General features: G+C 37.3%; 1 protein-coding gene and 1 pseudogene across 11 annotated transcripts in view; one reads left to right on the forward strand and one right to left on the reverse strand.

The window, feature by feature from the left end:
• The window catches only part of DNM1L (dynamin 1 like), a 64,169-nt gene that overhangs the window by 17,773 nt on the left and 21,685 nt on the right, over positions 1-24,711 (forward strand). For 4 of the 11 annotated variants that reach the window (XM_025283489.3, XM_025283486.3, XM_025283487.3 and 1 more), the window contains exons 2-7: positions 11,358-11,505; positions 15,109-15,147; positions 15,833-15,871; positions 16,859-16,905; positions 17,325-17,396; positions 18,642-18,728. In XM_025283489.3, the coding sequence (XP_025139274.3) occupies positions 11,358-11,505; positions 15,109-15,147; positions 15,833-15,871; positions 16,859-16,905; positions 17,325-17,396; positions 18,642-18,728 (432 nt within the window). The remainder of the gene's footprint in view (positions 1-11,357; positions 11,506-15,108; positions 15,148-15,832; positions 15,872-16,858; positions 16,906-17,324; positions 17,397-18,641; positions 18,729-24,711) is intronic. The other 7 variants (XM_006055592.4, XM_006055593.4, XM_006055596.4 and 4 more) reach the window with 2 other exon arrangements.
• On the reverse strand, positions 607-1,150 carry LOC102391866 (annotated as a pseudogene).

The following is a 24,711-nucleotide window of genomic DNA, read 5'->3' on the forward strand; positions in this document are numbered from 1 at the left end:
ACAGATCTAAAGCCCAAAGGAGGCACATCTGACTGGTCTGACACAGCAACTCTTGGATGACCTGTGTGCTTAAAATCCCTTTTCCGTACTAAACAGTGCATTGATTTTCCTTTTACAAAAAAAAAAAAAAAAAGGCTGAGTAATATCGCATAGGGGGACTTCCCTGTAGTTCAGATGGTAGAGAATCTGCCTGCAATGCAGGAGACCTGAGTTTGATCCCTGGGTCAGGAAGATCCCTGAAAAAGGAAATGGCAACCCCCTCCAGTATTCTTGCCTGGAGAATTCCATGGATAGAGGAGCCTGGTGGGCTATAGTCCATGGGGTTGCAAAGAGTCAGACAGGACTTAAGTGACTACCACACAATACTGAACAGGAGTACCAGAAACTGGCTCATTGGAAACAAGAACTATTTACATTAAATAAAAACCCAGTTGCAGGCTGCAGCTGCACATTTACAGCATGGTGAAGCACACTGTGACCAACCATGGAGACAGCTTCTGGAACTCACATCATAAGGGCACGTTTGCCACGTGAGAGTAAAACGAGGGTAGAAGGAGGGAGTGAGAGGGGAGGAGGGAGTAAGAGTGGAGGAGAGAAGACTATAGCTCATTTCTGGTTCTGGAGCTGATTGGACAGCCAGTCCAGTCCCTCAGACCCATCCCCACTGGAGGCACAGGTGGCCTGAATGTACCAATTCCTGTGGCGCAGAGTGTGCAGACCTAGCATGTCTGTGATTTTGGCTGCATTCATGGCATTGGGAAGGTCCTGTTTGTTAGCAAACATGAGCAGAACAGTGTCCCTGAGCTTGTCTTCTGCTAGCATCCTCATGAGCTCCTTGTGGACCTCATTCACATGCTCTGTGTCACTGCTGTCGACCACAAAGATGAGACGTGGTGTGATTTGGAAGTAGTGGTACCACCGAGGCCAGGTCTTGTCCTGGCCCCCCATGTCCCACGCAGTGAAGCTGATGTTCTTGTATTCCACGGTCTCCACATTGCAGCCTATTAGTGGGAATGGTGGTCACCATTTAAACCAGCTTTAGTTTGTACAGGATGGTGGTCTTTCCGGCAGCATCTAGGCCCACCATGAGAACACACATTTCTTTTTTGCCAAAAAGGCCCTTGAATAGGTTTGCAAAGATATTCCCCATGCTGTAGACCGGTGGGAGCAACACTGGCCAGAGAAACCCTCCTCGGCCACAGGGCAGCTGCTGCTTGGAGGTGTTGGCTTCACTCACATGGGCTTCTCTTTGTGCTGGCTTTTCTTGTTGCTCAGCACAGGCTCTAGTGCGTGGGTGTCAGTTGGTGTGGCACACAGGCTTAGTAGTTGTGGCTCATGGGCTTGAGAGCGTGGGCTGAGTAGTTGTGGTACAGGGACTTAGCTGGTCTCAGCATGTGGGATCTTCCCAGGCCAGGGATAGAATCCATGTCCCCTGCATTGGCAGACGGATACTAATCCACTGTGCCACCAGGGAAGCCCCTTGTGGCATTTCTAAAAGAGCCTCCCACAAAGATCCACCTTGTCAACTACCAGGTAAAATAAAAGAATGTATTCTAGAGGAAATAATACCTAAGGACTGGGGAAAAAAAATGCCGCCAGAAAGTGTAGAGTCTGCTCTTCCAGGGCAAGATGCAGTGAACCATGGTGTATTTGTACTGGGTGTTCTGTTCCCCTGCACAGAGGTGCCTGCTATATGTGCCTGCTATACTGCCTATCAAGCTGGTTTTAGAAAAGGCAGAGGAACCAGAGATCAAGTTGCCAACATCCGCTGGATCATAGAAAAAGCAAGAGAGTTCCAGAAAAACATCTATTTCTGCTTTATTGACTATGCCAAAGCCTTTGACTGTGTGGATCACAATAAACTGTGGAAAATTCTGAAAGAGATGGGAATACCAGACCACCTGATCTGCCTCTTGAGAAACCTGAATGCAGGTCAGGAAGCAACAGTTAGAACTGGACATGGAACAACAGACTGGTTCCAAATAGGAAAAGGAGTTCATCAAGGCTGTATATTGTCACCCTGTTTATTTAACTTATATGCAGAGTACATCATGAGAAACCCTGGACTGGAAGAAACACAAGCTGGAATCAAGATTGCTGGGAGAAATATCAATAACCTCAGATATGCAGATGACACCACGCTTACGGCAGAAAGTGAAGAGGAACTAAAAGCCTCTTGATGAAAGTGAAAGTGGAGAGTGAAAAAGTTGGCTTAAAGCTCAACATTAAGAAAACGAAGATCATGGCATCCCGTCCCACCACTTCATGGGAAATAGATGGGGAAACAGTGGAAACAGTGTCAGACTTTATTTTTCTGGGCTCCAAAATCACTACAGATGGTGATTGCAGCCATGAAATTAAAAGACGCTTACTCCTTGGAAGAAAAGTTATGACCAACCTAGATAGCATATTCAAAAGCAGAGACATTACTTTGCCAACAAAGGTTCATCTGGTTAAGGCTATGGTTTTTCCTGTGGTCATGTATGGATGTGAGAGTTGGACTGTGAAGAAGGCTGAGCACCGAAGAATTGATGCTTTTGAACTATGGTGTTAGAGAAGACTCTTGAGAGTCCCTTGGACTGCAAGGAGATCCAACCAGTCCATTGTGAAGGAGATCAGCCCTGGGATTTCTTTGGAGGGAATGATGCTAAAGCTGAAACTCCAGTCCTTTGGCCACTTCGTGCGAAGAGTTGACTCATTGGAAAAGACTCTGATGCTGGGAGGGATTGGGGGCAGGAGGAGAAGGGAACGACAGAGAATGAGATGGCTGGATGGCATCACTGACTCGATGGACGTGAGTCTGGGTGAACTCCGGGAGTGGTGATCGACAGGGAGGCCTGGCGTGCTGCGATTCATGGGGTCGCAAAGAGTCGGACACGACTGAGTGACTGATCTGATCTGATCTGATCTGATACTGCCTATCACACTAATGAAATACTAAAATGCTTTAGTGAGGCACTTCAGTTCAGTTCAGTTCAGTCGCTCAGTCATGTCTGACTCTTTGTGACCCCATGAATCAGAGTACACCAGGCCTTCCTGTCCATCACCAACTCCCTGAGTTCACTCAGACTCACGTCCATCGAGTCAGTGATGCCATCCAGCCATCTCATCCTCTGTCGTTCCCTTCTCCTTCTGCCCCCAATCCCTCCCAGGATCAGAGTCTTTTCCAATGAGTCAACTCTTCGCACGAAGTGGCCAAAGTACTGGAGTTTCAGCTTTAGCATCATTCCTTCCAAAGAAATCCCAGGGCTGATCTTCAGAACGGACTGGTTGGATCTCCTTGCAGTCCAAGGGACTCTCAAGAGTCTTCTCCAACACCACAGTTCAAAAGCGTCAATTCTTTGGCGCTCAGCCTTCTTCACAGTCCAACTCTCACATCCATACATGACCACAGGAAAAACCATAGCCTTGACTAGACTGGACCTTTGTTGGCAAAGTAATGTCTCTGCTTTTGAATATGCTATCTGGGTTGGTCATAACTTTTCTTCCAAGGAGTAAGTGTCTTTTAATTTCATGGCTGCAGTCACCATCTGCAGTGATTTTGGAGCCCCCCAAAATAGTCTGACCCTGTTTCCACTGTTTCCCCATCTATTTCCCATGAAGTGATGGGACTGGATGCCATGATCTTCGTTTTCTGAATACTGAGCTTTAATCCAACTTTTTCACCCTCCTCTTTCACCTTCATCAGGAGGCTTTTTAGTTCCTCTTCACTTTCTGCCATAAGGGTGGTGTCATCTGCATATCTGAGGATGTTGATATTTCTCTCGGCAATCTTGATTCCAGCTTGTGTTTCTTCCAGTCCAGCGTTTCTCAGGCTTCAAATTAGTACATGAAGTACAATAAAATTTGGTGATATTTACTCAAATGGAAATGTCTCAGTATTCTCTTACATAACAAATCATGGGCCACGGACTTTAGTTTCTACAAAAATCCCCCAGTGAATCATGTGTTAAAGTCTATTTTGTCTGATATAAGTATGGCCACCCCAGCTTTCTTTGGTTTCCATTTGAATGTGAATATCTCTTTCCATCCTTTCACTTTCAGTGTATGTGTTATCTTACATCTGAAGTGAGTCTCTTATAGGCTGTGTATAGATGGGTCCTTTTTTTTTTTTAAATGCCTTTAGGCACTCTTTTGTTTGGAGAATTTAGCCCATTTAACATTTAAGGTAACTTTTTTTTCATTGAAAGTAATTTTTGATAGATAATGTACTTATTGACATTTTGTTAATTGTTTTCTGACGTTTATAATTCCTTTTCTTTTTTCCTTTTCTTATTCTCATCCTATGTGATTTGATGATTTTTCTATAGTGATATGTTTAGATTCCTTTTCTTTATCTTTTACATTTCTACTAAACGTTTTTGATTTGTGGTTACCAAGAAGCTTATTTAAAACTTATTTATAAGTTTGTTTTAAATTGATAATATAGTCTATTTTAAATTGATAACATCAGTATAGTGTATTCTATTCTAAAACTCTTATATAAAGCTTTACTCCCCTCCCTTGCTAATTGTTTTTATTTCTTTTGTCTTTTACGCTAGATATACAAGTGATTAACCTACCATCTTTACATTAGATTATTCTGAATTTTACTATGTATTTATTTTTATCAGTGAAATTCATACTTTGTTTCCCTGTTACTAATTCACTCCCTTTTGTTTCAACTTGCAGGAATCCCTTTAACATTTAAGGCCAGTCTAGTGGTGATGAACTCCTTCAACTTTTCCTTGTCTGGAAACTCTTACCTCTTCTTCCATAATGAAAGACAGCTTTGCTGGGTAGAGATTTCTTGGTTGGCAGTTATTTTCTTTCAGCACTTTGAATATGTTGTGCCACTCACTCCCTTCTGACCTGCAGTGTTTCTATTCAAAAATATACTGATTTTGTGGGAGATTTTCCTTATACATAATAAATTGTTTTGTACTGCTATTTTAAAAATTCTTTCCTAGTCTTTAACTTTTGACATTTTAATTATAAATGTTTTGGGTCTCTTTCAGTTCATCTTATACAAACTCGCTGAACTTCTTGGATCTGAATGTCTCTTATCTTCCCCAGTTTAGTTGCAGTGGTTATCAGCCATTATTTTTTCAAGTTTTTTGCCCCTTTCTCTCTTTTTCTTCTGAATCTCCTATAATGTGAATGTTGGTCCTCTTAATGTTGCCCTATAAGTCCCTTAAATTGTCTTTTTGCTGCTGATTAGAGTTGGACACGACTGAGCAACTTCACTTTCACTTTGCATTTTCATGCATTGGAGAAGGAAATGGCAACCCACTCCAGTATTCTTGCTTGGAGAATCCCAGGGACAGCGGAGCCTGGTGGGCTGCCATCTATGGGGTCGCACAGAGTCGGACACGACTAAAGCAACTTAGCAGCAGCAGCAGATGAGTTCCAGTGCTCTTTGTTCAAGTTTACTGATTCTTCTGCTTCATGTAGTCTGTTGTTGAACTCTGTTTGGTACACTCTTGTATTTTCTTTCTGTTGAAAATCTCTCTTTGTTCATGTTAGCTATTTTAGCATTTTTATTACTGTTAATTTGAACTTTATCAGCTATATCACTGATCTCCATCTCATTAAGGCTATTTTCCTGACATTTTATCTTGTTCTTTTGTTTGGAACATACTCCTCTGTTTCTTTGTTTTCCTTGAGTCTCTGTGGTGGTTTTGGTGCATTAGAATAAACAGCAACCTCTCCAAGTCTTGAAGAGTGGCCTTGTGTAGGAGATGAATCTTATTGTTCAACCTTGCCCTAGATCTTTGTTGTCTCTAGAACCTTTGTGATTGTCCAAATAGCCTACCTTATTCTTAGTGGGTCCCATTAGTTTAGGTTGTCTAAGATCCATCAGTATCCTTAGAGGAGGTTCTTAGTATTTAGGTTCAGCTCAGTTAGAAGCTGGAGGCTCAGGGAGCAGCTTTTGAAGTACATGCAAAAATACCTTTTTCAGAGGGAAACTGGGACATGGGTTTTTTTTTCTGCTCTCTCTGTACTGTAACCTGGGAGGTTAGCCACAGTGGACCTGTACAGTCTCTTCAAGAACTCTTAGTTCACTCTGCCTTGTTCTCATGAATGCAAGCCCTGTTTGCTTTAAAGCTAGATGTTTTGGTGGCCTGTCTTGCAGGTGCAGCTCTTAGGAGCTGGGGCTGCCAGAAGCAGGGCCCAAACCCTTTGCTCCTCACAGAGAAGCTGAATGTTGTGAGTTCCCTCACAGTTGTGGGTCACTACCCCTGGGTGAGGTTTATGGTGAGACTGTGTCTCAGTCTCTCCAGCCTGTTTCAGTGTGGGTTTTTGTCATTTGCCTGATATGTAGGAGTTGCTCATCTAATTTTGTAGTTTCTTTCAGAGGGGATTGTTCTATCTGTGGCTGTAAATTCAGTGTGCCCATGATAGGAGGTGAGTTCAGGATCCTCCCATGTTGCTGTCTTGAATTGATATATACAACATATAGAAAGTGAAGAACTAAAGAGCCTCTTGATGAAAGTGAAAGAGGAGAGTGAAAAAGTTGGGTTAAAACAAACATTCAGAAAACTAAGATCATGGCATCTGGTCCCATCACTTCATGGCAAACAAATGGGGAAATAGTGGAAACAGTGACAGACTTTATTATCTTGGGCTCCAAAATCAGTGCAGATGGTGATTTCAGCCATGAAATTAAAAGACACTTGCTCCTTGGAAGGAAAGTTATGACCAACCCAGATAGCATATTAAAAAGCAGAGACATTACTTTGCCAACAAAGGCCCGTCTAGTCAAAGCTGTGGTTTTTCTAGTAGTCATGTATGGATGTGAGAGTTGGACTATAAAGAAAGCTGAGCGCTGAAGAATTGATGCTTTTGAACTGTGGTGTTGGAGAAGACTCTTGAGAGTTCCTTGGACTGCAAGGCGATCCAAGCAGTCCATCCTAATGGAAATCAGTCCTGAATATTCATTGGAAGGACTGATGCTGAATCTGAAACTCCAGTACTTTGGCCACCTGACATGAAGAACTGACTCTTTGGAAAAAACCTTGATGCTGGGAAAAATTGAAGGCAGGAGGAGAAGGGGACAATGGAGGATGAGATGGTTGGATGGCATCACCGACTCAATGGACATGAGTTTGAGTAAGCTCCAGGAGTTGGTGATGGACAAGGAGGCCTGGCTTGCGGCAGTCCATGGGGTTGCAAAGAGTCGGACACGACTGAGCAACTGAACTGAACTGAAAAAAAAAAAAAAAAAAAGTTGGCAATGTTTAAAATTTGGTAGATTTAAACATTGAAAAGCAGTAGCCGCAAAGGAGGAGACTAAGGTAGATAATCAGAGTAACAAAATGAGTTTGATACAGAATTTAGGAGAGACATTTAAGAAGTATTTTTTGTGATATATTTAAGAAGGAAGAATAAAATGGCATAGTGGGTGATGGGGAACAACAGTCACATTGATATTGTTGAGAACCTAATTTATGAAATAGAAAAATAACTTTAGAAATTCTATTAAAAGACAAATCAAAATCATATATTATGAAATTAATTAGAGATAAGAGACTTGTTGGTGAGAGCTAAGAGAGCCAAAATCCTTGTCATAGTTAATTGAGAAAGAACACTTGGAACAGAGGGACAAAGAATAATCAAGCAGTAAGCCAAAGTTCACCACATCTTCATATTTCAGTTGCTGGGCACAAATATTGAAAGGATTGACATAACCTGGGTAAATTTCTGAAATCTAAACTTTTACAAAACCCTAGAATTCTCCCAAGTGTCAAAATAGAAGAAAGGAGGAAAAAAAAAGATTTCCTGAAAGGGAAAGAGACTCAGATTGGCATCATACTTTCAATCTGCATCAGTAAATAATATTAGATGACATGGATAAATCTTTAAAATTTAGAGTTCCTGGGGGAATTAATTGTGATTATAAAATTCTGTATCCATTTCTACTATAACCATTCATCAAATGTAGTGAAGCATAAATATCTGGACAATAAGAACAGAAAAAAATTTAAAAAATTCTTTTATTTCCCATCTATGATATTGTGAAATAAAATTGGAATATTACGTGAATTGCTTCCAGATATCTGTTGTAGCTTGACTAATACTTTGTACTTTCTAGCAGAGTTGGGCACTTAAGCTAGTATAGATCACTTGCACAGAAGGACATACTGGACAAAGGGACTAGTCTGTGACTTATATCCAAGCTGTGTGTGGCTGTACCAAATATCTGCTTAAGTATGGGAGGGAGGTGGAAATGTAACTTCTTCAATTTCCTCATCAGTGTAAAATCATGTGCCACATTTGAAGGATTAAAAAATTGTTTCAAAATACTGAAAACATAAAAAAGATACAAAGAATATTAGGACACCATTGTGTCTACCTCCCAGTTAAATAAATAAAATATTAACCACCCAGATGAATGTTCATTTTTCCCACAGAGACATAAACAATTTTTTGTGTTTGGGGATTCTGGGAGGATGACAGCAATGGTAGAATAGTTTCTTAATCTTGTATGACTTCACCATAAAAACAGAACATATAGGAAAACTCCAGATCCATGAACATTGATGAGAAAATTAGTTGACCTTGTTTCTCTCTACAAACCCTCATGTACTAGTGGTTTGGGAGTAGACCACTAAAAGCTCCAAGACCTGTGTATTAATTTCTACTTAAGAAGAAGAGAAAGCCATGGAATATCAAATGAATGTGAGAATCCAAAAATAGCCAATCACTGGAAAGTCTGGAGGACCTTTTAAGAATACCAGCTGAAACTGGGAGGTGTTTTGTGCACACTGACAGAAGAAATTAACAGTATTAAAAATAAATAATAATTACAAAGTGAAATCAATAAAATACAGATTTGATGCAAAAAATCAATGTCAATCAATAGTCAACTGGGAAATTTGGTCAGAAAAAAGAACATAAAGGTAAAATATTAGAAAGAAGTGAACAGTTTAAGTAACTACATTAAGATTTTTAGTTGGAGTTTCAATGTCAGACTCTCAAAAATTAATAGAATGAATATACAGAGAAGTAGAAGGATATAGTAGACCTGAAAATCATGGTGAACCAATTCAACATAATAAAGATTTATATAGTTTTGTCACAACGCAAATTCCTATTCAAGTTCCCATAGACTGTAAACTAGGAGACACTGAAACATATCCAGGAACATAAAACAAGGTGCAAAAAATTTGTGGTCTAAAGGTATTGAATAGAGATAGTGAAGGACAGGGAAGCCTGGTGTACTGCAGTACATTGGGTCACAGAGTCAGAAATGACTTAGTGACTAAACAACAAAGGTATTGAAATCATACAGAGTCTGTTCCCTTATCATTGTGGAATTATGTTAGAGATCAGTATCAAAAGATAGTTGAAAATGACACACACATTTTCAAGTGCAATGTGACATTTACCAGGAGAGATTTTTGACTTAGCCATCGAAAACCATCATAGTTTAAATTTGACCCACTTTATACACTCAACATAACTGTTCTCCATCATAGGGGACCTTTCTGGACAACAGAAATGGGCCCTTAACGTTTTCTTCCTTCTGATTGGATTTGGAAATGGGGAGCCTCGACAGGACTTGGGAAAAGGAGGGGACTAAAGTCTGGGTATATTCTCTCCTGACTCGACTTCCTATGTGTAGGTGCTGGCTTTCCCTGAAAAGCCTCATCCTTCTCTTGGAGCTTGTGGGTGATAGGAGCTGCTGGGTTGCTACTAGCCTGGGTTATTCCACTATCTCTTGTGATCCCCCTCATCCAAAACTTTGTAAATAGTCTGCTTGTAAATAAACTGTCCTTAAATTAATCTAATTTGAGTGGGCCATCTGTTTCCTGAAAACCCTTTCTGATACAGTAGATGAGCTTAGGGTTTTTGCCTTTGTAGAGAGTAAGAAATTAGAAGATGTACTGGTTTTGATTAAGAAAAAATACAGTACAGAAAAATACTGTTACAGAAAAACATATGAATTGCCAAATTGAAAAAATAGCAATTTTTTCAAATTTATGTATTATAAAAATGTATAATAGAGACAATGGAGATAATTTATTGTTCATTAGTATTGTGTTGGTTTAATTTCCTCAGTGAGATCATTGTAGTGTGATTATATAGAAGAATGCTGTTTTATTAGAGCTATGCCACAATATTTAGGAATGAAATGTCATGACATATTAACCAACACAAAAGAGACAGCAAAAGAAAAAAGCATGTGCATGTGTAAGAAGAGATATAAAGCAAATATGTCAAAATGTTAATAATTGGTTAAGATATAGGGTATCTTTGTTAAGATACATGAATATTCACTGTTAACTATTCTTGCAACTCTTGTGGCTTTGAAATTTTCAAAATAAAAAGTTAAGGGAGAGTATTCAACATGACAAAAGATATATACTTATATGGATAAAGATCTTTAATGAGAAACATAATATACCAACATTTGAACAAGCAGATCACCAAAGGAGATACACAAAAGGGCCTTAAAGAAAGTGATACTTGGCTGAATAATAAAGAAATGCAAATATAAATGAACTGTCAGTGTTTATCCAAAAAAAGTAGTTAAGATTCAAAAAAGTGGTAATGCCCAGTGCTGATGTGGATGTAGCAGATTGAATATAAAGCACAGCGTGGTGCCTCCTATCTTGTAGTGTGTAGTCAGTCTGGCAGTATCTGTGAAAGTATAAAATCTGTATGTTCTTTAATCACAGCGGTTTCACTTAATGAACTAAATAAATAAGTCTAAGGAAAGAATAAGTGAGTATGGGTGTATGTACAAATCATGTTCATTGCAACATTGTAGCAAGGCCCATTTACATGTCCATCAGTTAGGTTTTACATGCAGAATACTATTTAACTATTAAGCACATCAGTTTGGTTTTACATGCAGAATACTATTTAACTATTAAGCACATAAGTTAATTTATTGATATGGAATGATATCCCTGATTGTTACAATAAAAATAAAAGTGAGTTAGAGAAAAAGACACATAATACTACCTCATTTAGAGTAAAATATCTCCATGTTATGGGCATAATTTATGTATACCAATATTATATGGGTTTTGAAAATACTTTATACACACACACACATATATATATACATACACACACCAATATTATATGGTTGGGAGAGTATCAGAAAAGGTAGGAAAATAATGGGCAAGTGGAACTTTTATATTCTGTTTTTTTGAATTACAGATTTTATTTTGTACTAGTGTTTATATTCTTTTTGTACCTTTCTATTTTAAAGAAATAAAGATCATATAATCGAAAATACAACTAATTTTATTTCATTTTAAAAGACTTTGCAATAATTTTTAAAAATTATATAGTATAGTCTTACTGAATTGCAAAAAAATCTGTTAAGAAACTCATTTTGCTCTTGTGTATTCCATTTTCAGAGCAGTGGAAAGAGCTCAGTGCTAGAAAGCCTAGTGGGGAGGGACCTGCTTCCCAGAGGCACTGGTATTGTCACCCGGAGACCTCTCATTCTGCAGCTAGTCCATGTTTCACCTGAAGATAAACGAAAGACAACAGGAGAAGAAAATGGTAAATTTTAGAATTGGAATAAAAATTATTTAAAATTCCTTCATTTTTGGTCAATCTTAAAAAGATATGAGTTAATTAGACAGAAATTAGTGGCTATAGCGAAGTCAGAAGTCCTGTAAAGAAAGTGATATATGTCTTTTCTCATGTAAAAAGGGAGTAATTTTCTTTTTTGTTTTTGAGGACTGTGAGTCAACTTTTTTGAAAGAATCTCTTTGGTAATGTAGTTCAGTAAACCTGTTAACACTATTTAGTGGAGGATCTAGTGAGATACTTAGTAAACAAGAATCAATTATTTTTAAAAGTTTTTGTGTCTTTTGGAATGTTTTAAACTTTTTTCCTAGTGTTTAAAGCAGTGTTTTTTTCACTTTGTTTTAGAATTTAAATATTTTAGATTCTAGTTTATTTTAGATTACTTAAGTTTATTTTAGATTATTTAAGATTTTATTTAAATAAAATGATTCCGCTTTTCAGCATAACAGTGCTATCTCACCTTCACTTTTCTGTCTCGCCATGTGCCTGTGAATTTTGAATCTTTGGCCTCTTTGGCCCTTTGATCCAAGATAAATATTATTTGTAGAAATAATTTTTTGAAAAAAAAATTATTATTATTTTTGCCACACTGCACAGCATGTGCAATCTTATTTAGTTCCCTGACTAGGGATCCAACCTGTGTCCCCTGCAGTGGAAGCATGGAGTCTTTTTAACCACTGGACTGCCAAGAAAGTTCCTAATTATTATTATTAGTTTTACTATACTTATTTTGCTAAGACTTATGTATAGCACGTATTACTTTGGTTCTTTAGATTCCTCCTTCACCCAAATAGTAAATGTGGAGTATCAGGATTAGAAGACATGCATCATCCTTTCTTCTTTGGTTACACTGAAAATATTTTAAGAAATGCTCTCTTTATCAACATATTTAAATTTGTTTATTAAATATGTGCCCTATTATATACTGTACATTTCCATTAGTGAAGTTTGGAATGTTCGATGAGAGTAATATATTTGATCTTCAGTGTTTGGCTCAGACTCGGTCTTATTTGTGCATTAGTTGTGTCATGTCCAACTCTTTGTGACCCCATGGACTGTAGCCCACCAGGCTCCTCTGTCTGTGGAATTCTCCAGGCAAGAATACTGAAGTGGGTTGCCATTCCCTTCTCCAGGGAATCTTCCCAACCCAGGGGTTGAACCCTCATCTCCCATATTGTGGGCAGCTTCTTTTACCGTCTGAGCCATCAGGCATCAGGGAAGCCATCTGTCTTACTTAGAAAAGTCTGTAAAATGTTCTAGTTATTAAATTACATTTGCAGCAGAGTAACACGATTGTTTCTCATTCTGCCAGAGATCTGTTTTAAATGCAGTTTCATTGCTGCTGCTGCTGCCGCTAAGTCGGTTCAGTTGTGTCCGACTCTGTGCGACCCATAGATGGCAGCCCACCAGGCTCCTCTGTCCCTGGAGTTTTCCAGGCAAGAATACTGGAGTGGGTTGCTATTTCCTTCTCCAATGCATGAAAGTGAAAAGTGAAAGTGAAGTTGCTCAGTGGTATCCGACTCTTTGCGACCCCATGGACTGCAGCCTACCAGGGTCCTCCGTCCATGGGATTTTCCAGGCAAGAGTACTGACTGGGTTGCCATGTCCTTCTCCAGCAGTTTCATTAGTTTGATGCAGTGAAGTTACTTTAATTTCTGCATCTGATCGTTTCCTTCACTTTCTGGGTGGTGATAGCTTGATTTTTATTTTAAAGGGATTTTAAAAAAGACATGTCATGAGCATCTACAAGGACTATAGAAGGTTAATCACTAAAGCAGATTAATGAAGTTGTAGATGTTACAAGTAATATTTTTGGATAGGATGTCAGAGGATATGTAAAAGTCATTTGATTATATTAGCTAGCTTCTTGGTATGTTATTTATCACTTTGCATTTCTGTAATATTTCTTTATTATTGAAATTCTGAACCTTGAATTTAATCATTTTGGGCTAATTTGTGGTCCAATTTCAAATGTATAGAATAATTATTCAAAAATTTCAATCTTGTTAATATCATCAAATTTACCAAATACCTTAAACTAAAACTTCAGGAAACTGTATGATGATGTCTGTTTCTTTCAACTCTTAATTTTCTTCAGTCACCTTGGAGAGGGCAGATGATATCTTTTCTCTCAGAGTACGTGGGCAGTATTTCTAGAAAGGGTGTACATTTCACAACTATAGAGGTGTCAGTTCTTGTTATCTGTTTGTATTGTTCACTTTGTTTTGTTGACGTCTCTTATTGGTGGTGGTGGGTCAGTAAATCTGCATATCTTTACCTATATATATATATTTTTTTTTCCCCTCAAGCTTAGTGCTTATTTTTTATATTAAAAAACATAATACTTAAAATGACAACTTAGCCACCCAGAACACAAAATAGATTTTGTAAATTTTGAGTACTAAATATCATGTATCTTATTAATAGGATAGTTCTTTAACTTATCATTAAAGCCTGTTTTTCCTCAGGATGAACAATTCTACCTTAACACAAATCACTCTATTCTAGAGGAAATTAGAAACAATGAAGCAAGAGATAGCCAGAAAAGTATGAACTAGTTGGCAGCCTGGCAACCATAGAGGAGAAAGGGGAGGAAAACAGGAGAATTTCAAAAAAGAAAAAATTAGTCTCTAACCATTTTGTATAGGGATTTGTAGTCTATACATAAATGACTTTATTATGTAACAAAGACCAAAGTTACCATTAATAGGTAAGTTTAAGAGCAGTGGATTCTAACATAACATGGATAGGTCCATCAAAACTGGCTAAACTCTTACAAAATATTTACATATTTACCATGTATAATTTAATTATCAGGAAAATTTATTTAACATGAGATCATTCTGCCAACTACATAATATAATTTAGGTGTCAGTATATAGATTTATAGTATTTCTCATCTTGCTCCCCACTTCTGCCAATGTAAAAGAATTTTCTGATAAAATCTTATTAAAAACAAAAACTGTTTTCAAGTGGTTTAGTTTGAACTTCATGAATACCTTTCATGTATGTCCTCAGATCTCCTTTTAGACTAAATCCAAAGGTGGCATGCTGACTGAATACCAAAACTATTGTTAAATTTATTATATATTAAAAAAAAAAATAAACCCCTATTAAGTTCAGTCTTAGCAATTAGGGTAAATACTTTAATATTTACTTTCAAGGTTTTATTACTTTCAAGATGTATTTGATATGTTTTGTAGTTTTTTTTTTATTAGGTGGTTTATCTTTTCCTGTAGTTATCAGATAGCAAATTTCTGAATAGTAAATTAGTTTCAATCCACTTATATTACAATTAGAAACCAGAGGTGATAAAATTAATGTAATGGAAAATAAAAATAAATTATGACACTCAATATACTTCATTTATGCCATTTAAAATATATACATCCCTCTAATTGTAACTAATTGCAATGGAAAATTTACAGTTGTAAATTTGGAATAACTGAATGCATTTGGAATGTGCATTTGAAATGTGTTCAGGTTCTTGCACATTTGATTTTTTAGAAAGGTTTGAAATATTAGGGATAAGCACTAAACTTCTCACTCTGTGCTATTTCTCTTTGACTACAGACCCTGCTACATGGAAAAACTCAAGACACCTTTCTAAAGGTTTCCTTTATCCATTTGTTTTTGGCCCTTCTTTTCCTTTTATGCCTGCATGTGTGCTTTTTGTACTCTTACAGGCTGTGCATTTTTTTCCTTCCATTTTTATTTGCTTATCCACATTGACTGATTGCAGGTGTTAGTGGTTCTTGTTACTTTTTGGCATTGCATCACAATGCAGGCTTTTTTTGGTGAATGTAATTTATTTTATTTTTATTTTAAAAAACATGCTTGTGAAGCCAGACCTCTTCTATATGATAATGTAAATTAAAAAAAAAAACCCTTTGGTATATAGTACTTGCCTCTGAGTTCTGTTCACTTAGATTATTCCAATCCTCCAATGAGACTTCTTGGAAGAAGGTACTAAGCTTCAAGTAGGTGAGCATTTTATGTGCAAAAAGGATCCAGTTTTGTTACTGTTATCCACCAAAGAAACTGCTCCACCTTTTCCTCTGTATTATTTGAATATCTTACAGTCATTTTTATTTTGATAACAGGTGGCTGATATGTGTTAATCATTAAGACATTTAAAACTGTGAATTTGACAAAAGCAGAATAGCTGTGCTTGGAGAAGGTGAAGTTAATTTTTCTACATTCTAGCTTGTCTGGAAAAATTAGAGCAAAACTTGCTCTCCAAGTCTTAGGCCACTCAAAACAGTACCTAAAATGAATAATTTTTTCCTTTTTTCAGCAAGTGCAAGAGGAACAGACCTATTATTGGAAACCACTGGCGAGTAGCAATTCCATACAGTATACATGCCAGGTTCCCCCAGCCTCCCACCCCTTGCCATTTCACTTCTTTCCTACCTTCAATTCCAAGGCAAAACATAATCTTGTTCCTAGAGGAAAAAATCACCTTGAAAATGCATACAGAATACCTTCATGCTACTGAGAGCTCTTTAAAGTAACAGCAAATTGTGAATTTATGGGTTGCCAACAGTAAACTGAATTAAAATGAAAAATGAGAAAACAGAACAAAAAGTTAGCTATTTTGTTGACATATTGCAAATTTTTACCTTAAATTATGTATGTAAGTCTACAATATATGCTTTTTGCATTATTATTCAGTATGATTCATAAGTGTTCTTCTTTTAGCCACTAGCTTGAGTATTTTCATCAGATAAAATTGCTTTTATATGTAAGATATTTAAAAATAAAGTATACAGTATATGTATGGCTGAGTCCCTTTTCTCTTCACCTGAAAACATCACAACATTGTTAACCGGCTGTACTCTGATACAAAATAAAAAGTTCAAAAGAAAAAACGACAGGTCCCAGATTGGATGAAAATGAATAATTAAATATAATCTAATACTTAATTGGCCATTGTTCTAAATTATACTAAATACAGAACCAGGGACTATTGAACTATATATGGAGGATTCTTGGAAGGAACAATTTTAACTAAACACATAATGGATTAGAAGGAGTTATTCATTTTATATAATTGTAGTGAGTCATTTAATATATGGTTAAGGTCTTTTTAAAATACCCATTATATCTACTTGCTCAAATAAAAAGTTTTAGATACCAAAAAAAAAAAACATATTTTATTATAATATGAGGAGAGGTGAACAGTTTTATTAGTTAAAATCTAGATTTCAAATATGTTAGCTTATAGTTAGTGGCAAAGTAGGAACAAATAATATTGTACTGTCTTTTTGAATTCCTAACTAATTTCCATAGTTTTCAATAAGTGAAGTTTCTCTTTTTCCAGGGGTTGAAGCAGAAGAATGGGGTAAATTTCTTCACACCAAAAATAAGGTAATCATACAAAAATATGTTGAAGAAGTAACATGTTGAAAACTTTTTTTTTTTGGTACAGGTAACTGATAATTTAGTTTTCTTATGATTGGCAATGTAGCACTGTTATCTTGAAGCAGTTGTTCTTATAAAATAAAACTTATCTTAGTAACATTTCTAACCATAGTAGTTTATTTAGAAAACATTTTAAATTGAGCCTTATTCTCTCTGGTTTGGAGACTTAACTGTTGTAGGCTCAAGCAGCTTTGAAAACTCATATAAACTGACTCTTTGGCTCAGAATGATGTTTGTGTATATTAGAATTTGTTTATTAATTCTCTGAAGCAGATCCATAGACATCCGTGAAATTTATCAAAGCCCTCTTAGGAACTTTTTAAGTCTTATTTTGAATACTTTTTTTTTGTTTCAATAATTTTTAGCTTTACACAGATTTTGATGAAATTCGACAAGAAATTGAAAATGAAACAGAAAGGATTTCAGGAAATAATAAGGTAGGCATCTTTTTAGAGCTGGAAAGTATAACCTTCAGTAAATTTATCATTAAGAGTATTCTGGTCTTTTAAACTAATGGAGTATTTTCTCAAATATATTAAAACTTCATATAAAACCACTTGTTTCTTAGAGCTTTCATATACAAACAGGTATTTCATTTAGATGTTTATTCTTGATCTTGTATATATCACTTTATTATATAGCTTTTCTATTTAATACTTCCTACAGTGTTATTTTTTTCTGGTGAATTGATTGTACTGTAACTCAAGAAGCAATATATAACTTACAAGATACATTTATTTTGAAGAGCTCTTTTTCTTACCTGAGTAAATTGAGATTTACTTATGAAAGCAAAGAGAGGGAAAGCAAGGTTTTTTTGTGTTTTTTTTTCAGTGAAAATGAAAAGTAATGTTAACAACTGAATTGTTTTCTAAGATTCTGAGAATTTAAATTAGAGATCTCAGATACCATTATATGGTAAAGGAGGCATATTTAAAGGAGGTACTGTCACTGCCTTCTTTAAATGCTACTATTTTCTGTGTCTTCTTTCTTTATTCTTACTACCTTTCTGTTCCCTTCCCTTTGTGTTGTTACCTCCTTTCTTGAATGGATACATTTAATTGCATAACTGGGCCTGAGCTGAGTACTAATATTTAAAAAAATATATTTATTGAGTCCTTTTATCTGCTGGGTACTGTGTTGGAAAGGTTTTCCTGACCCAAAGGCATTTTTGGAGCCATGTTCATTTCTTTATGCCTATTCAAAATATTTGTCTCTGTTAGAGTGATTGACTAAGATTTATTATTGAACTCTGGGTAGGTTACCTTTTAGTTACTGCTGCCCTATTTCCCTGATTTGGATTACTTGTTACTTATGTCTCACTCTGAATTCAAGAACCTCATAAATTTGGATAGTGATACATTGTTCTTTTGTTCAGCACTGAATCTATTAAACATATTTAAGAAATGTTATCTGCTGAGAATCAGGAGAAAAGAATGTGAAATAACAGGTAATAAATTGTGTATATTAATAGTATAAGGTTGGATAGGATTATAACCTATGGCAGGCTGCCTTATTTTCTATATGTTTCATTAGGTTTTGATTATTGAAATGTTTTAGAGATTATGGGTTAACATTTAAAAGCATCTAATGTATAATACTTGAAATGAGGTTTTACTTTAGCATTTTTATTTCATTGACATTTTCATGTGATTTTAATATAATATTTTAAAATTTATTTTTAGGGAGTAAGCCCTGAACCAATTCATCTTAAGATTTTTTCACCCAATGTTGTCAATCTGACACTTGTGGATTTGCCAGGAATGACCAAGGTAAAACTAGTTGTTACTCATTGTGGATGTGGTCATGTTTGTTTTTACTTGAACAAACAACATAGTTTTTCCTTAACCTCATATGGAATGATCAGCCTTTTTTTTTTTTTTCCCAATTATCTTGATCTTTTAGCAACATTTGACATAGTAGAGCCCTACTTTCTCCTTGAAACACTTTTCTTTACTCAGCTTCCAGGACACCACACTCTAGAGGATTATTTCTGATCTTACCAGCCACTCCTTCTCAGTCTCTTTTGCTGATTACTTATCTTCTCAATGTCTAAACAGTGAGTATCCCATAGCTCAATTTTTGGACCTCTTGTCAAGGGGGTACACTTAACCTCTTGATGGTTTCATCCAGTCTTATGACTTATAAATATGAGTATCTGTATGCTGACAACATTCAGATATTTCCAGACTTATATATTCATCTTGTATGTCTACTTGACATATACATGTCCAACTTTAAAACATGATGTGTCTAATACCAAATGCCTGATCTGTCCCTCAACCTGATTTGGTCTTTCTATAGTCTCCCCATCTCAATAAATGGCAACTCTGTTGTACCAGTTGCTTAGCCAAAAAGTTTGTAGTCCTTTGACATTTCTTATCCTACACCCTACTTTCCATTCAGTTCAGTTCACTCGCTCAGTCGTGTCCGACTCTTTGCGACCCCATGAATCGCAGCACGCCAGGCCTCCCTGTCCATCACCAACTCCCGGAGTTCACCCAAACTCATGTCCATCGAGTCAGTGATGCCATCCAGCCATCTCATCCTCTGTCGTCCCCTTCTCCTCCTGCCCCCAATCCCTCCCAGCATCAGAGTCTTTTCCAATGAGTCATCTCTTAGCATGAGGTGGCCAAAGTACTGGAGTTTCAGCTTTAGCATCATTCCTTCCAAAGAAATCCCAGGGTTGATCTTCAGAATGGACTGGTTGGATCTCCTTGCAGTCCAAGGGACTCTCAAGAGTCTTCTCCAACACCACAGTTCAAAGGCATCAATTCTTCGGTGCTCAGCTTTCTTCACAGTCCAACTCTCACATCCATACATGACCACCAGAAAAACCATAGCCTTGACTAGATGGACCTTTGTTGGCAAAGTAATGTCTCTGCTTTTGAATATCCTATCTAGGTTGGTCATAACTTTCCTTCCAAGGAATAAGCGTCTTTTAATTTCATGGCTGCAATCACCATCTGCAGTGATTTTGGAGCCGCCAAAAATAAAATCTGACACTGTTTCCACTGTTTCCACTCTTTCCCCATTACTTCCCATGAAGTGATGGGACCGGATGCCATGATCTTCGTTTTCTGAATGTTGAGCTTTAAGCCAACTTTTTCACTCTCCACTTTCACTTTCATCAAGAGGCTTTTTAGTTCCTCTTCACTTTCTGCCATAAGCGTGGTGTCATCTGCATATCTGAGGTTATTGATATTTCTCCCGGCAATCTTGATTCCAGCTTGTGCTTCTTCCAGCCCAGCATTTCTCATGATGTACTCAGCATATAAGTTAAAGAAGCAGGGTGACAATATACATCCTTGACGTACTCCTTTTCCTATTTGGAACCAGTCTGTTGTTCCATGTCCAGTTCTAACTGTTGCTTCCTGACCTGCATATAGGTTTCTCAAGAGGCAGGTCAGGTGGTGTGATATTCCCATCTCTTGAAGAATTTTCCACAGTTTATTGTGATCCACACAGTCAAAGGCTTTGGCATAGTCAATACCTGTTAGCACATCCTGTTAGCTTTTCTTAACTTAAAATATGGGCATACATTGTGAAATTTCAAATATGGTTCCAGACCATCCCAGTAAGTGAATATTGCAGTGAAGTAAGTATCACAGTAAAAGAAATATACAAATTTTTTGTTTATCCAGTGCATATAAAAGTTATGTTTATACTATACAATTAACCCTTGAACGAGGGTTTGAACTACATGGGTCTACTTATATGTGATCTGTGAATTTTTTTTTAGTAAATATATTGGAAAATTTTTTGAAGATTTGTAACAATTTGAAAAAACTTGCAGATACCTGCATAGCCTAGAACAACTGAAAAAGATTAATAAAAATTAATAAACAAATCTAGTGTAAAAAGTTAAAATTTATCAAAATCTACACACTGTACATTGTACTTTAAGTAGAAATGTAAACAAATGTGAAGATGCAGTATTTAATCATAACTGCATAAGATTGGCTGTAGTACATACTGTACTAATGTAATAATTTCACAGCCACTTTCTATTCCTGTTGCACTGAGCTCAAGTGTTGTTGAGTATCCCAAAATGTTGTGTGACACAAATCATTTTTGAGTAGTTCATCGCTCCAGTAAATTGCATATCACAGTAAAATGTGATCTCTTGAGGTTCTTGCATGTTTTTTTATCATGTTTAATATAATACTATAAAATGCTCGCCTAGAGCCAGATATCCTGGAGTCTGAAGTCAAGTGGGCCTTAGGAAGAAGAAGCATCACTGAGAACAAAGCTACTGGAGGTGATGGAATTCCAGTTGAGCTATTTGAAATCCTAAAAGATGATGCTGTGATGCTGTGATACTGTGCTGCACTCAATAGGCCAGTGAATTTGGAAAACTCAGCAGTGGCCACAGGACTGGAAAAAGTCAGTTTCCATTCCAATCCCAAAGAAAGGCAATGTCAAAGAAAGCTCAAACTACTGCACAATTGTAGTCATCTCACATGCTAGTAAAGTAATGCTCAAAATTCTCCAAGCCAGGCTTCAACAACACGTAAACCGTGAACTTCCAGATGTTCAAGCTGGTTTTAGGAAAGGCAGAGGAGCCAGAGATCAAATTGCTAACATCCTTTGGATAACAGAAAAAAGCAAGAGTTCCAAAAAAACATCTGCTTTATTGACTATGCCAAAGCCTTTGACTGTGTGGATCACAATAATCTGTGGAAAATTCTGAAAGAGTTGGGAATACCAGACCACCTGACCTGCCTCCTGAGACATTTGTGTGCAGGTCAAGAAGCAACAGTGAGAACCAGACATGGAACAATGGACTGGTTCAAAATCGGGAAAGGAGGATGTCAAGGCTGTATACAGTCACCCTGCTTACTTAACTCATATGCAGAGTACATCATGAGAAATGCTGGGCTGGAAGAAGCACAAGCTGGAGTAAAGATTGCCGGGAGAAATACCAATAACCTCAGATATGCAGATGACACCACCCTTATGGTAGAAAGCGAAGAGAAACTGAAGAGTCTCTTGATGAAAGTGAGAAGGGAGTGCAAACACTGGCTTAAAACTCAACATTCGAAAAACTAAGATCGTGGCTTCCAGTCCCATCACTTCATGGCAGATAGATGAGGAAACAATGGAAACAGTGACAGACTTTATTTTCCTGGGCTCCAGAATCACTGCAGATAGTGACTGCAGCCATGAAATTAAAAAATTCTTGTTCCTTGGAAGAAAATCTATGACCAACCTAGACAGCATATAAAAAGCAGAGACATTACTGTGCCGACAAAGGTCCGTTTAGTCAAAGCTATGATTTTTCCAGTAGTCATGTATGGATGTGAGAGTTGGACTATAAAGAAAGCTGAGCACCGAAGAAGTGATTATTTTGAACTGTGGTGTTGTAGAGGACTCTTGAGAGTCCCAGGGGATCAAATCAGTCAATCCTAAAGGAAATCAGTCCTGAATATTCATTGAAATGAATGCTGATGCTGAAGCTGAAACTCTAATAATTTGGCCACCTGATGCAAAGAACTGACTCCTTGGAAAAGACCCTGATGCTGGAAAGATTGAAGGCAGGAGGAGAAGGGGACAACAGAGGGTATGATCATTGGATACTATCACTGACTCGAAGGACATAAGTTTGAGCAAGCTCTGGGAGTTGGTAATGGACAGGGAAGCCTGGGGTGCTGCAGTCCATGGGGTCACAAGTCGGACGTCACTGAGTGACTGAACTGAACTGAACTGAATTGAATTGAGGTTCTTGCATTTTTTCATTGTGTTTAGTGTAATACTGTAAACCCTGAATAACACCATGAGACCCATATGAAGTGCCACTAGTGATGTTGGAAGTGCTTCCAACAAGCAGAGAGAAGTCATGACATTACAAGAAGTTAAAATGCTTAATGTACTCTGTCTGTAGATTGAGGCCTGCAGCTGTGGTTGCCCACCATTTCAAGATGAATAAATCCAGCTTAAGAAGCATTCTGAAAAAGGAATTCATGAAGGCAATGCTGCAGCTATGCCAGGAGGCATGAAAACCTTGCACTTTATGTTAAATGCCTTTTTATTGAAATTTCAGCTTTTATCTGGGTATAGGATTTCTATAGGAAAGGCATATTTGTAGACTAACATGATTTGAGAAAAAACATATTCAGTATATGACAACTTAAAGCAACAGGAAGGTGAATGATCTAAAGCTGGATTATATATTGCCAGCAAAGGATAGTTTGATAACATTAGAAAGTTTTGCTTAAAAAAAGTCAAGTTAATAGGAGGCAGAAGATGAGGTCTCAGATGCTATTAAGAAAATCATTAAGGAGAAAGGATATCTGCCTGAATAGGTTTTTAATGTTAATGCTGATGAAAGTGCCCTATTCTGGAAAAAAATGCCACAAAGGACATTTATTAGTAAGGAAGAGAAGTGAACACCAGAATTCAAGGAAGGAAGGGATAGGCCAGCTCTGCTATTCCGTGCAAATGCAGGGGGTTTATGATTGGGACTGCCGTTATCTATAAAGCTGTTAACACTCGATCCTTGAAGGCAAAAGATTAAACACCAGCTGCCAGTCTTTTGGTTGCTCAACAAGAAGGCCTGGACACAGATAACCCTTTTTCTGGATTGGTTCCATCAGTACTTTGTCCCTGAAGGCAGGAGGTATCTTTCTAGTAATGGACTGACTGAAAGTTCTTTTGATATTAGACAGTGCTCCAGGGTACAGGTGTTGAAGTGGTCTACTTGCCCCCAAACACAGTGTCCCCTTATTCACCCTCTAATCAGGGGTCATATGGACCTTTAAGACTCATTACATATGGAACTGTATAGAAAGGATTGTCATTCCTGTGGAAGAGAACACTGATAGAACATCATGAAAATCTGGAAAGGATTACACTATTGAAGATGTTATTGAAAAAGCCACGAAAGCCATGAAGCCTGAAATAATAAATTCCTGCTGGAGAAAACTGTGTCCAGATGCTATGTATGACTTCAGGATTTACAACAGAACCAATCAAGGAAATCATAAAAGCGACTGTGGAGATGACCAAAAAAGAAAAAGTGGGTTAGATGGGGGAAGGCTTTCAAGATATGGATCTCATAGAAATCCAAGAGCTAAAGCAGACACTACATAAGAGGAATTAACAGAGGGCGACTTGATGGAGATGAGTGCTTCTGAAACAGTGCCAGATGAGGGGGGTGCATGTGTGGTCAGTCACTTCAGTTGTGTCCAACTCTTTGTGACCTTATAGACTGTAGCCTACCAGGCTCCTTTGTCCATAGGATACTTCAGGCAAGGATACTGGAGTGGGTTTCCATTCCCTCCTCCAGTGCATCTTCCTCACTGAGGGATCGAACCAGTGTCTCCTGCATTGCAAGCAGATTCTTTAATGCTAAGCCACCTGAGAATCCCAGATGATGGGAAAGAAGATTTAAAAGAAACTGTACCAGAAAACATAACAACATTAGGCACTTTGTGAGAAAAGTTACAGTTATTCAAGACTACTTTTGATTTGGTTGAAGAAGGAATGGAACCATACAGAAACATTTTTGGAGTGAAAAAAAAGTATCAGATAGAAATGATGTATTTCCATCAAGTTACACTGATTGTGCCTACCTCTCCTGCCTCCCCTTCGGCCTCCTCCACTTCTGCCTCTGCTACTTGTGAGACAGCAAGACCAGCTCCTCCTCTTCTTTTATCTACTTGATTTGAAGACGAGGGTGATCCACTTCCACTTAACAAGTAGCAAATAATCATGAGTTCTGTTGTATGTGTCTTCTTGTGACATGTAGTAACT

Source organism: Bubalus bubalis, chromosome 4 (genome assembly GCF_019923935.1).
Source record: "Bubalus bubalis isolate 160015118507 breed Murrah chromosome 4, NDDB_SH_1, whole genome shotgun sequence".
In the NCBI taxonomy this organism is placed as follows: domain Eukaryota; kingdom Metazoa; phylum Chordata; class Mammalia; order Artiodactyla; family Bovidae; genus Bubalus; species Bubalus bubalis.